This window comes from Suncus etruscus, chromosome 7 (genome assembly GCF_024139225.1).
Source record: "Suncus etruscus isolate mSunEtr1 chromosome 7, mSunEtr1.pri.cur, whole genome shotgun sequence".
Lineage (NCBI taxonomy): Eukaryota > Metazoa > Chordata > Mammalia > Eulipotyphla > Soricidae > Suncus > Suncus etruscus.
Window position 1 is genome coordinate 17,170,935 of NC_064854.1, and position 12,485 is coordinate 17,183,419.

General features: G+C 53.7%; 1 protein-coding gene across 1 annotated transcript in view; it reads right to left on the reverse strand.

The window, feature by feature from the left end:
* Positions 1–1,516: 1,516 nt before the first annotated feature.
* Positions 1,517–12,485, reverse strand: part of ITIH5 (inter-alpha-trypsin inhibitor heavy chain 5) — a 40,953-nt gene continuing 29,984 nt past the window's right edge. The window contains 10 exon segments of the mRNA XM_049777526.1: positions 1,517–1,803; positions 2,089–2,466; positions 3,202–3,318; positions 3,729–3,782; positions 4,546–5,045; positions 5,243–5,259; positions 5,524–5,816; positions 6,674–6,842; positions 9,750–9,866; positions 11,491–11,660. Coding sequence (XP_049633483.1) covers positions 1,517–1,803; positions 2,089–2,466; positions 3,202–3,318; positions 3,729–3,782; positions 4,546–5,045; positions 5,243–5,259; positions 5,524–5,816; positions 6,674–6,842; positions 9,750–9,866; positions 11,491–11,660 — 2,102 coding nt within the window.

A 12,485-nucleotide genomic window follows, 5' to 3' on the forward strand; every position in this document is an offset into this window, starting at 1 on the left:
TCAGATGGATGGGCCAGATTTATGGAACTGGGGCAGGTTCTGACCCTCCCTCTGGGCTCCAGGCTTAGCGAGCACAGCTGGCCCAGGTCTTGAGGGCTGTCAGTGGTGTGGACACCCCAGCTGGACCTGGGGCGAGGCAAGCCAAGGAGAGCAGAGCTGGCAGAATTAACAGCCTGGCCAAAGAGTGCTCAGATCTGCCCGGGAGGTGGATGAATAAACAATCTTGTGCTTGGAGTTTTTTTCCACAAGCAAAACTCAGATCTTCTACATTCCCTGGAGATGAGAACCCCTTGGGGCAGTTGGAATAGCCTTTCCTCCCAATCTGGCCACTGATGGGCCTCATTCCTGGGAGCCGGGGGGGACAAGAAGGTCAATGAGGGGGCAGGAGGAACAATATGGGGTCCCAGCACAGAGCATTATGTTCACTGGCTTGCGAAGTGACTCCAACTTCTTTGGGTTTGATTTTGAGCCACACTCAGGGATTGTTCCTGGTTCTGAACTCAGGAATCACTCAGGCAGGCTCAGGGGGCCTTATGGGATGCGATGGATCAAACCCAGGTTGGCTGTATGCAAAGAAAAACCCTCCTCCCTATGCTACTCCTCTGACCTCAGTGATCCCAATTCAATTCAGACTTTTCTCCCAGGTCCAGCCTAGCCCCATCCTCTCTCTCTCTCTCTCTCTCTCTCTCCTCTCTCTCTCTCTCTCTCTCTCGTGTGTTGGGCGGGGAGTGGCCATGGGATTCCTATGTATGTCTTCAGCACCACCTGATAGGGACACTGGGGACATGGGGCACAGGTAGGGCTCCCCACTTTCCCAGATCTGGCACTGCCAGCTGGACCAAGTGACCAGGCAGAGTCCTGGCCAGCACCACAGGGCAGACACGCTTCGAACTGGGCCCAACAGTGCAGAGCAGCCATGCTTAGCCCATCAGGACCTGGGAGCATCCGACAGGCAGAGGCCAGGAAGCCCTGGGAGCCTTGGAGCTGCCAGCACAACTTGGGATGTCAAGGAGGGAGTATGTGGTTTCTGCCAGATTCTGAGAAGGGGGCACCTACACCCCAGGACCAGGAAATGTGCCCCAAGGAGAAACAGAACCATGCAAGATCAAGCCTTTGGAAGGGGAGAGCTATCTCCTTTAGGGCAGCCCAGCTCTGTGGGAGGGGGGGGGGGTCTCGGGCTGTGGGGGGGGTAGACAGCATCTGTGGGGGTACTGGACTCTACAGGAGTCCTGAAGCCAGGACTGCCCCCTAGCACCTAGCAAAGATCCCTAAGCAATGGGTTAAGGTTAGAGGGGGCGCCCATAGGGACCTCTGACCTGTGGAAAATCCAAGTAATCACCACTTGCTGGTACCATGTCTGAGACAGGGACCCTGTGGTGGGTGTGGGGGGCGAGTAACGGGCACGTGGCCCCAGAGCCACTTGCTATTCCTGTCCATGGGCCCAGCAGTCGTGGCCACCCGCAGCCCCAGGGCAGGGTCAAGTGACACATAGCTGCCATCCCAGAGGACAGTGACACTAATGTCTGCGAGGCCGGTTTGGGTCCGGGGTGAAGGCTATGTTCACATCGAAGGGATGGGCAGCCAGGTAATTGCGGTACGTCCCGTCCAGCAGAAGTGCCGCATTCCGGGCAAACCAGCAGTCGACCTGCTCCTCCCCATTGTGGATCCTTCTTTGCTTCCAGTACACAGGGGCGCTGTGCCTTCCGATCTTGAGCATAGCCTCCGGGAGCTGAGGGTCCTTGGGGTGCTGGCTGGGCTCCATGGGCACTGGGGTGAGGCTGGCATCCTGGCTCAGGAACTGGCCTGTGGACAAAGGAAGTGTCAGGGTCAGTGCCGGGACAGGAGCATCTTGTGGCTCAACTCATCTTCCCTGATTTGGGGGTGTCAGGACCAGGAAGAGGGGGCCCAGGGAGGTCGCAGGGTGTGTCCTGGGGTACCCAAGAGAGGCCTGAACCCCTCTAGCCCATGTGCCTTCATGTCTGCTGCCTAGATGTCCTGAGTCAAGTGAGCAGAGCTGGGCTGGCACCACTTCACCTGCAACACCCCTCTTGATCATGCCATGATGTGGGTGTACCCAGCCCAGCCTACCCAGGAGTCCATGACAGTGCTCCGACAGGCCAGTGCCGTTGGCAATGTAGAAGCCCAGATGGTCCCGCTGGAAGGGCGCAGGGTTCTTGTAGAGATGGATGAGAATGACAAAGATCATGGTGTCCTGGATGGTGACGGTGATGTTGGCTCCAGCCGCCACCGCCACCCGCAGCCCAGGGCGGCCCACCAGGGCACTCTGGTTGCAAGGCAGGACCAGCCTGTCTTCTCCGTCCACAATGACACGGTGCGGTGTGACCTCCAGGTACGACCTTCGGGGCTGGTTGGCCAGGATGGTCAGAGTGCGAAAGTAGGTGCGCTGCTTCTTGTGGCCGGTGGGTGGCGCTGGTGCCCCGATGAGCTCCCCGTTCACCGTCACGCCTGAAAGGCAGAGGCCCTGGCCTCTCAGGTACTGACCACTTCCAGGTAGCCACCTCCACCTTATCCCTCCGGGGATCTCAGCTCAAATGGAGGCCACTAGCCAGCCATGGGAGAGAGTGAAGGAGATGAAGGGGGTGCGTGCTGGGGATGCAGAGCTAAGGATGGGTGGGATGTGAGGATTCTTCGATGGAGGCATGGGTGGAAAGCATGAGTGTGTGCATGTGAATGCATGCGAGAATACATGAGTGAATGCATGAGTGGGTGAAGGCAGGGAGATAGATGCATGGTGGGTGGATGAGATATGGGTAGAAACATGATGAGGGCGTGAGTGGGTCCAGGCAGAGATGCACAACCGAGTGCTCTAGCCCAGTGTCCTGGGGTCATGTAAGACAGTGCAAATCTGGGCTGAGATGCCAGGTGGAGCTTGTTTCACAGGTGCAAGGCCATGAGCTCACAGGTACCAAGCTCAGCCTGCCATACTAGTGCATCCCATGTGTGTGAGAAGCACAGCGGAGAGCACAAGACCAAGAGCATAGTAAGGAGCACGGTATCCAGAGACATGGCCGGGAGCATGAGGACCAGGAGCACATCTGGGAACACGGGACCAGGAGCACAGCAGAGAGCATGGGGATTCAAAGCATAGGGACTAACAGCAAAGTGGAGAGCACGGGACCAGAAGCAGAGCCCAGGAGAAGCACCACAGTGTCACTTCTGCCTCCCCTCGGCAGCACTCACCCGAGTGGCTGTGATCAGAGACCAGCCTCAGGATGTCCCCAGGCTCCCCGTCGATGTTGAAACACACAGTGAGCTGATTCCGGGGAAAGTCCACCACAAAGTGGGGGTCTCCATCCACTGCAGGGCAGGGAGAGGGCGTCTTACCCCGGAGAATATGCGCATCCTTGGGCTGCACACAGGGCTCTGTATCTTGGCCTCTCCCCACTTCCCTGCAGAGGGTGCTCCAAACAGGCCCCAGAGGACCCACCCTGGGCTGGTGTTGACCCACTTGAGAGTCCAAACTCAGGGCCCGGAGAGATAGCACAGCAGTGTTTGCCTTGCAAGCAGCCGATCCAGGACCTAAGGTGGTTGGTTCAAATCCCGGTGTCCCATATGGTCCCCCGTGCCTGCCAGGAGCTATTTCTGAGCAGACAGCCAGGAGTAACTCCTGAGCACTGTCGGGTGTGGCCCAAAAACCAAAAAAAAAAAAAAAAAAAAAAGAGAGTCCAAACTCCTCCCCCCCATTTCCACATTTCCACACCCTTTACCTGATGTTCTTGAGATTTTGATCTTGGGGTCATTTGCTTTCTTGGAGTCAGGGTCTGGGAGGAGACGCAAGAGAGCAGACATAAGGGTGGAGAGGCTGTGGTGGTATAGATGGGTGAGACCTAAGTTCTACCAGGCATCACAGAGTCTGTCATATAAGAGGGCTTCTGGCCTCTCTGGGTCCCTTACAGGGAACAACCCACCTTAGAAGATGCAGTTCTGAGAGCACAGTGGGGAGGGCTTTTGCCATGCATGCAGTTGAACCAGATTTTATCCAGCATCCCTTAGGGTCCCCCCGAGCACCACCAGTAGTGATTCCAAAGTTCAGAGCCAGGAGGAATCCTTGAATACTACTGGGTGTGCCCCTCCAAAATAATTTTAAAAAATGTTCAAAATTGGGGCTGGAGCGATTGTACAATGGGGAGGGCGTTTGCCTTGCACACAGCCAACTTGGGTTAGATCCTAATCCCCCAAGCACCGCCAGGAGTGACCCCTGAGATCAGAAACAGGAGGAACCCCTGCGCATCACTGGGACTGGCCCCCCCCCAAAAAAAAACCAAAACCAAAATGCTAAAAACTTACTGGGACACTCGCACAGAGGCTGCCCTAAGCACAGGTCCCAGCCAGTACTCCGGCTGGCCACAGGCAACTGGGCCCTGAATCTGTGACTTTGAGGAGGAAAGGTCACAGCCCGAATCTCCACTGCCGAACAAGAAACTCCCTAAGCAGTGCTCCAGGCTCAGTGTAACATGAGACAGGATTGCTGAGGGATTAAGGGGTGAGAAATTCCCTGGGACCTCCACCCCTCGACAGACGTACCTAGCTGCAGGCCCGATCCCCGCACCATGGTCTCGGGACCCTGCACGGCCAACGTGCTGGGCCCAGGCTCCACCGGAGCTCTCACAGGCTTCAGTCTCAAGGCGGTGACAGGCGAGAGAAAGTGGAAATTCAGGGCGAGGGCTTGGGCCTCTTGTCTCAGTCGCTCCCGTTCAGACTCGGCCCGACTGTGCCGCCAGGCAGCCAGCAGCTCCCTGGTCCACAGGTAGCCCCAGAGACGCTGCAGCGGGTTGGGGTCCCCACGGTCACCCTCACCGGACCCCACGGGCACATCTGTTTTCAGGACCACAAACTCGCTATTGTTGGCCGTGACCTCCACATGCAGTGGCCCTGGCCAGTGCTTCACCAGCCTGCCGGCCACCACGAGCTCTGAGCCGTTGAAGAAGTTGGGGAACTGGGTTCGTGTGGCCTGTTTCACCGCGCCGGGCGAATAGTCAATGCGGATGTCCGACAAGAGGGGTGTCCTGATCTCATTGTAGAACCTGGGCATGAGGGAGGGTATAGGTTGGGGTAAGAATCAGGGCCTTGTGCCACACTCTGTCCAGCAGAACCTTTATGCTAGAAGGTGCTCAGTGAAGCAGAGGCTTGGTTACCACCAGCGATGGGGAGCTCACTATCTCACAAGCTTCCTCACTTTTTTTTATTTTTCTATTTTGGGAAGGAATCTCTTGAGCACTGCTTTAGGAGTGGGGACCCCTACTGCTAATGAACCAGCTGGGGTGCTGGTTCATTGAGGAGGGAGTGCTGGGGATACCTAGGCCCCAGGTGGTGCCGAGCCCTTCCTAACCTTAGCAGCCCCGACTAGCAGGGGTCTTCTTGGAGGAGCAGGAACCTTCCTTTGCTTCTCCCATCCCATGAAGGACATAGAGGTCAGGGGCCTTCCCAGGCTGGTGGCCCCCCTGGATGGCACCATGAACCCCCTGAGCCTGTACCCCTGACTGCGCCCCCTGAGCTGCGCGCCGCATCCTCAGCTTCCTGCACACGCCGGGCCTGGCCGCAGTTCTGCCTCGCCAGCTCCTCCAGCAGCACGATGTCCACGTCGTCGCCGATGCCAATGGCGAAGATGCAGACACGGCCGCGGGCGGCCTCCCGCGTGCTGTTCAGGATGCGGGGCGCAAGGGTTTCGCCCACGGTGGGTTTCCCGTCCGTCAGGAAGACAATGAGCGACACTCCACGGGACTCAGGGTCGCTGTGGGCCGCGGCATTGGTGAGCAGCGAGATGGCTCTCTGCAAGGCGTCCTGGATGTTGGTGCCTGCAGGGAGAGGCCAAGCTTATAGCGAACCCCCTGGCCAGCAGCACCCAGTTCCACGGTGGCTCAGGACCCCCACGGGAGAATGAGTGACTTAGTGAGCAGAAGAGGCGCAGAGGGCCACTTCCCTGAGCTCAGCCTTTCTTTCTTTCCTTCCTTTTTCCTTCCTTCCTTCCTTCCTTCCTTCCTTCCTTCCTTCCTTTCCTTCCTTCCTTCCTTCCTTCCTTCCTTCCTTTCTTTCTTTCTTTCTTTCTTTCTTTCTTTCTTTCTTTCTTTCTTTCTTTCTTCCTTCCTTCATTTTTCTTCTTTCTTTCCTTCTTTCCTTCATTTTTTCTTCTTTCCTTCATTTTTTCTTCTTTCTTTCTTTCTTTCTTTCTTTCTTTCTTTCTTTCTTTCTTTCTTTCTTTCTTTCTTTCTTTCTTTCTTTCTTTCTTTTCTTCCTTCCTTCCTTCCTTCATTTTTTTCTTCTTTCTTTCTTATTTTAATTTATTTATTTTTGTTTCTGGGCCACATCTCAGGCTCTGCATTCAGAAATCACTCCTGGCAGGTTCGGAGAACTATATGGGATGCCGGGAATCTAACTCAGATCCATCCCAAGTCAGCCGTTTGCAAGGCAAACACCCTGTCGCTGTTGCTATTACTCCAGCCCCAAGTTCAGCCTTTCGCAGAAGTGGAGAAGGGAGCACCTGCCCTCTGCTGAGTGAATACTTGGGGATGAGTCACTCTCAGAGAGAGCCTGGCAGGAAGGCTCTGCCTGGCATGATCTGACCTGGGCTTTTCCCCCAGCACCACCTAGACCCCTGAACCCTATCTCGCCAACTCCCATTCTCCCCCTACCCCCACCCTCACTCCAGCCTCACCGCCCGTGGGGGACATATGGTGGATATAGATTTTGCCGTCACGGATGCTGTCCGGAGTGACGGGAACCAAGTGGTCCTTCCACACTTTGATGCGGTCGGAGAAGCCAACGATGCTGAAGCTGTCCTGGGGCCGGAGGTCGTGCAGGATGGTGAAGAGGGCATCCTTTGTCTGGGAACACAGGACACAGTCACCCCGGGCACTGACATGGACCACAGTCAGTAAGATGCCCACGGCTGCATGTTCTGTGGGGTCCACATGCCGCTCCCTGCTCGGCCACCAGGGCCCGGGTCCTGTCTGCAGCTGACCTGGAATTTCTCCCTCCTCCAGGACTCTGCCCTCTACCCCACTGATCCCTGTCCTCAAGGGAGGTGCCCTGAGAACACTGGGGGTGTCAACCTGTACCCCAAGTTTTGGGCAGGCAGGGCCAGCTCCCCATTACTCATGGCTGGGATCCTCAGAAAAGTCAGAGAGGTACTACAATGATTACAGGGAAAGAGTGAGAAAGCAGAAACTTCCCAGAGTGTGGCTCTTGGAGACTCTGGGACAGGGACCCACGCAGCGTCACACAGAAGCAGGAGCCCCCGTAAATCAGCCCCAGCCCCAGATCCCCAGCAAGAAGGAAAGAGGTGTTGAGAGTCTGGAACAGTACACAAAGCTAGCTCTTTGCCCAGACAGCCTCTGCGTCTTGACAGGGACTTTATGGGACTGTCCCCAACCCAGCTCAATGTCACACTCAGGGCCGACCCTTCGCCTCGTGGGGCAGCTGAGCTGAAGAGAGAACTTGGAACCACCAGCTGCCCTGAGTGATGGAACTAATGGTCCATCCCCCTTTCCACAGCTGTTTAAGAAAATGATACATCTCACACAGAAAATTATTTTTGTTTCTTCCTTATGGGAAGCAATTTTCTATTTCTTTTTGTTGATTGGTTTGTTTGGGGGCCACATTCGGCTGCACTCAGAGTTCACTCCTGTTCCAGCACAAGCAACCAACCGCTCATGACTGTCTTATGGCTCTGAACAGCTTGTGTTACACTTTTTATTTAGATTGTTTAGATTTTTGTTTTGTTTGGGGGCAATACCTTGCCATACTCAGGGGTTAGTTACTCCCAGCTCTGTGCTTAGAAACTATTCCTGGCAGATTTCATATAGGATGCTGGGGATCGAACCCAGATTGGGTGAATGCAAGGTAAACACCCTCCCTGCTATACTATTTTCACTCTGGCCCCTTGTCTTTCTCTTTTTGTTCCTGCAAATGTTGAAAGTGTCAGGAACTCAGGATCACTCAGCCACTGTGAAGTCAATGACACAGACAGTGACACAGAAGTGACAGAGACAGTGACACAGAAGGAGAGTGAGCATCTGTGTGGGCCCCTTGGTGTGCTCTGGGCACTCAGCACTGCCCTAGCCCAGCACCCAGGGTGCTGACTGACTCCTGGGGGTCATGAGAGTTAAACCTTCCCAGAGGCAAAGTTTTCCATAAGCAGCAGAGAGGATGCAGGGGTGCTACTCGGGGATGAGCTGCAGAGCTCAAGAGAAAAAGCTGGCGAGATCCAGCCACTTCAGGACCAAAGTCTGAAGCAGAGGTGCCATGTCAGTTCTGGAAATTGTGTGGGCAGCACCCCCAGAATATAAAGGCTCCTTCGCCCTCATAGCAGGAGCTCAGGTGTGCTCCAGGCACACTTCCTGTGCCAATGTACTTGGGCCCATGAAGCCAGGGCTCCACTGAGCCAACGGGCAACACCCGTGGACCGAAATCAAGCCTGAATTCCTCATCCAAAGGGGACTTGCCAGGGCTAGAGGGAGGCAGAAAAAGTTTCCTTTGGAAGCAACATCTCAGAGACTCGTTCTAGCATGGCCTGACAATTCATGTCCAAAAAAACTTCTCATATCCACTTAGGTTTTCACTGGGGAGGAGTTGATTTCAAAGTGCCACTTTCTCCTCCTCAGGCTGTGGGCCTGGGTGCCCAGGTCAGCTCTGCATGGAGGGCACAGAGAGTTTCTGGGCTGCTCCCCAGACAAGAGCATCCAGGCCTGTGCACCAGGGTGGCTCGGGGAGGATGGAAACTTCCAGCTCTCTCCTCCCTGCTCTGCAGAGCTGATTCCAGTGCCTGCAGGCTTCTGGCAGGGCCCTCAAAAGTGGGCAGTGTGGTGCCCAGAGAGAGGAAGCACTTGTAGAGGAGGGTAGAGGGCATGGAGCAAGCCCCAGGGAGAATTTGGACCTGGGCCCAGCATACCCAACCCTGTCCTGCTCTGCTCGGCCCTGCCCACCCCAGTTTCCTGCAGCTGCTCTCAAACGCAGCCCTGTCCATGCCAGCCCAACACAGGCGGCTTTTGTCCCCCAGTCTCTGGGTTGTGGGACTCAACTCTCGGAGATCCCATGATGTCATAGGAAAAAGCCCAAACAGTGACATCACAGAGGACATCCCAGTTCCAGGATGTACGTGGCCTGCGCGTCTTTCTGTGTCTGGGCACAAAGGCTGCTCTGTTCCGGGCAGGTTCTTCCAAATGGCCTCATTTGAAAAGAGTTATGGGGTCACAGCGATAGCACAGAAGTTCAGAAACTGGTCTTACATTGATCAACTCCAGTTCAATCCCCTGTATCACAAAGGGTCTCCAAGTACGACCAAGAGTGATCCTTGAGCACAGAGCAAGGAGTAGTCCTTGAGCATTGCAGGTGTGAGTCTAAGCACCCATGACCAGAACCTAAAATAGTGCTCAGTGTGTTAGCTTGAACTGTTTCTTTGTTCAGGCAGAGAGGTTGCATGACTGTTCATGGCTCTGAGGCACATTCCTAAGCAGATCTTAACCTGAAGCTCCAGTGTACCCTGTACCCCTCTTGCAGTCTCTCCTAGTGTCCTTTACTCTGGGGGTGTCTCTCTAGTACCACCCCTGTTCCCACATCACCAGGTACAGCCAGTGAGCCTAGTGGCTTCAGTCCATCAGCTGTGTTGGGTTCACAGAACACTCTGGAAAGGTAGGACAAGCTTGAGCATCTCCGACTTAAATTGGCAGAGACCTGGGCTGTCGCGGGCAGAGCACAGACTTGACCCACAGACCCCCCAGTCCCAGACTCACCTGCCGGAGTTTGGTCCCCACCATGGATGCGCTGCTGTCAAGCACGAACACCACATTCTTGGGTAAAGGGGGCAGATCTTTGGGAGCAAAGTAGTGAACGAAATAGCCATCTAGGACCTGGGGGAGGAGCAGAGGGGAGCGAGAGGTCAGAGGACAGGAGCAGTAAGTCCTCTCATGCTCCACAGCCCGAGCATGAGGCCCTTGGTTAAAGCTTAGTTTTTATTTGGTTTTTTTTTTTTTTTTCAGTTTTTGATTTTTGGGTCACACCCAGCAGTGCTCAGGATATACTCCTGACTCCACACTCAGAAGTCGCTCCTGGCAGGCTTTGGGGACCATATGGGATACCAAGATTTGAACCAATGACCTTCTACATGAAAGACAAATGCCTTACCTCCATGCTATCTCTCCAGCCCCGGTTCGAGCTTAGTTTAACTGAAAAACTGATGCTACGTAAGAACCAGATTATCCCTTTTAAATCTAGACTCTGGAGCGAGAGTGAGAGCACAGTAGGGAGGGTGTTTGCCTTGCACATGGCCAACCCGGATCGATCCCTGGGATCCCATAGGGTTCCCTGAGCACTGCCAGGAATGATTATTTTTTAAACTTTATTTATTTATTTGTTTGTTGGTTGTTGGGCCACTTCCAGCAGAGCTCAGGGCTTACTCCTGGCTCTGTACTCATAAATTGCCCCTGGCAGACTGAGGGACCATATGGGATGTTGGGAATTGAACCAAGTCCCTCCTGGGTCAGCCACATGCAAGGCAAACACCCTACTGCTATGCTGTGCTTTCTCTCTGGCCCCAGGAGTGATTCCTAAACTCAGCACAAGGGTAATCCCTGAGCATCACTAAGTATGATCCACAAAATAACAACAACAAAAATCCAGCCATGGGGGCCAGTGAGGTGTCTGGCTGATAAGGAGCTCCTGTCTGGGGCTCCAAGGTCTTGAGCATTTTGCTTCTCAGGAGGAGTCATATGTCTAATTTATAGCATCTCGTGGTCCCTTCAGCACTGCCAGGAGTGACCCCTGAGGACTAGGCTGTGAGACTAGCTCAGACCACCGCAAGGTGTGGCCCCACAGCAACAATGAAAAAGAATTGAGTGACAGTGTCAACTAATTTCATTTTCATCTCCACCTTGGTGCCTCTCACTTCCTCCCCTGGTTTTCTTTCACCTACTTTCTCTTAAGTTGAGACTGTCCAAAATGCAGGGACTGTTATGTATCTGAATGTTTACCGCCCATCTCTGTAATCACCGGACACAGACACATAAGCCAGGAGCACTGGGTCCTCATTAAAAGTGCAGATGGTTGAAGCTGGAGTGATAGCACAGGCAAACCTAGAATGGACCTTAGTACGATCTCCCAGTGTCCCATATGGTCCTCTAAGCCAGGAGCAATTTCTGAGCACATAGCCAGGAATAACCCCTGAGTATCACCAGGTGTGCCCCCCCCAAAAGCATATGGACTCAAAGTCTCAGCATGGCAAAGCCCCCACAGTAAAAATGACCTATGAGACCTGTGCTCTCAAGCTGATTGGGCAGAAACTAAAACTATTCTCTCAGGCTCACACAGAGACACCCCCAGAGATACCCGGACATAGTCCAGGTCAAACAAATGTTCCAAGGCTCAGAAAGTTCTCTCTTCCTGGAGTGAGAGCTGGGTCTTCCCAATTCTGAATTAAAATTTAAACAATTCTCTTTAGTTAGCTCCCAGGAAGTAGCCAGCCTGAGCCCCACATACCTGGATGTCCCCCACATTCTCATCCCGACGGACGTCATAGCGAACAGTGAAGTCTCCCAGAAGGCCATTCTGTGCGATCTTGGCCTGTTGCACCACACTCGGCTTAAACACGACTCTGGCAAACGTTTCATTTTGGGTGATTATGGTAGAAGGAGGAGGCCCAGGGTCTGCTGGGGGGGAGGAAAGCGGCAGAACTCAAAGACTGATCCAGACTGTCCTGAATTGGGCCGAGATCTGTTTGGGCTCAACACAGGGGCAGAATTTTAACACACACACACACACACACACACACACACACACACACACACACACACACACCATTAGGAGAAAGGGGCTGTGAGGATCAGAGACAGGCGATATCCCCACTTGATTGTGGATTCAAACAAACTTTCTAAGCATAGGACCAGATTAGCTCGTGTTTCTTCCTTACTCCCATTTTATCTACAACTGTGTTGTAGATAACATACACATTTTCTTCCAATGGGGTGTGTGTGTGTGTGTGTGTGTGTGTGTGTGTGTGTGTGTAAGAGAGAGAGAGAGAGAGAGAGAGAGAGAGAGAGAGAGAGAGATTTTGTGACAGTTGTCTTTTTCTGTGCTTTTAGATCAGCCTTTTCGTTTTCCCTTTTGGGCATCTCCCAAGCAATGCTCAAGTGGCTTAGGCTTCACTCCCAGTTCCACTCAACCAATTGGGCCAGTAATTCACATTAAGGTCCCAAGGGTGTGAAGTGGTCAGACCCTGGGTGCCATCCTGAACTTGGCTCAGACCATGAGGACTATGGAAGTGACATAGGCACCTTCACATCACCCCTGTGGGGACCCTTCTCCTGATGCTACTAAATCACAGACAGCAAAATACTTGAGTACTCCTTTAAATCCTGGCATGTGCTAACCAGAAATTTCCTACCTTCGGTGAGAAAACTAAAAACAGAAGTGAGGTATAAACTGGACCAGGTGATTTGCTTTGAAGAATAAACTTTCTTCTGTCAAGTGCTTCA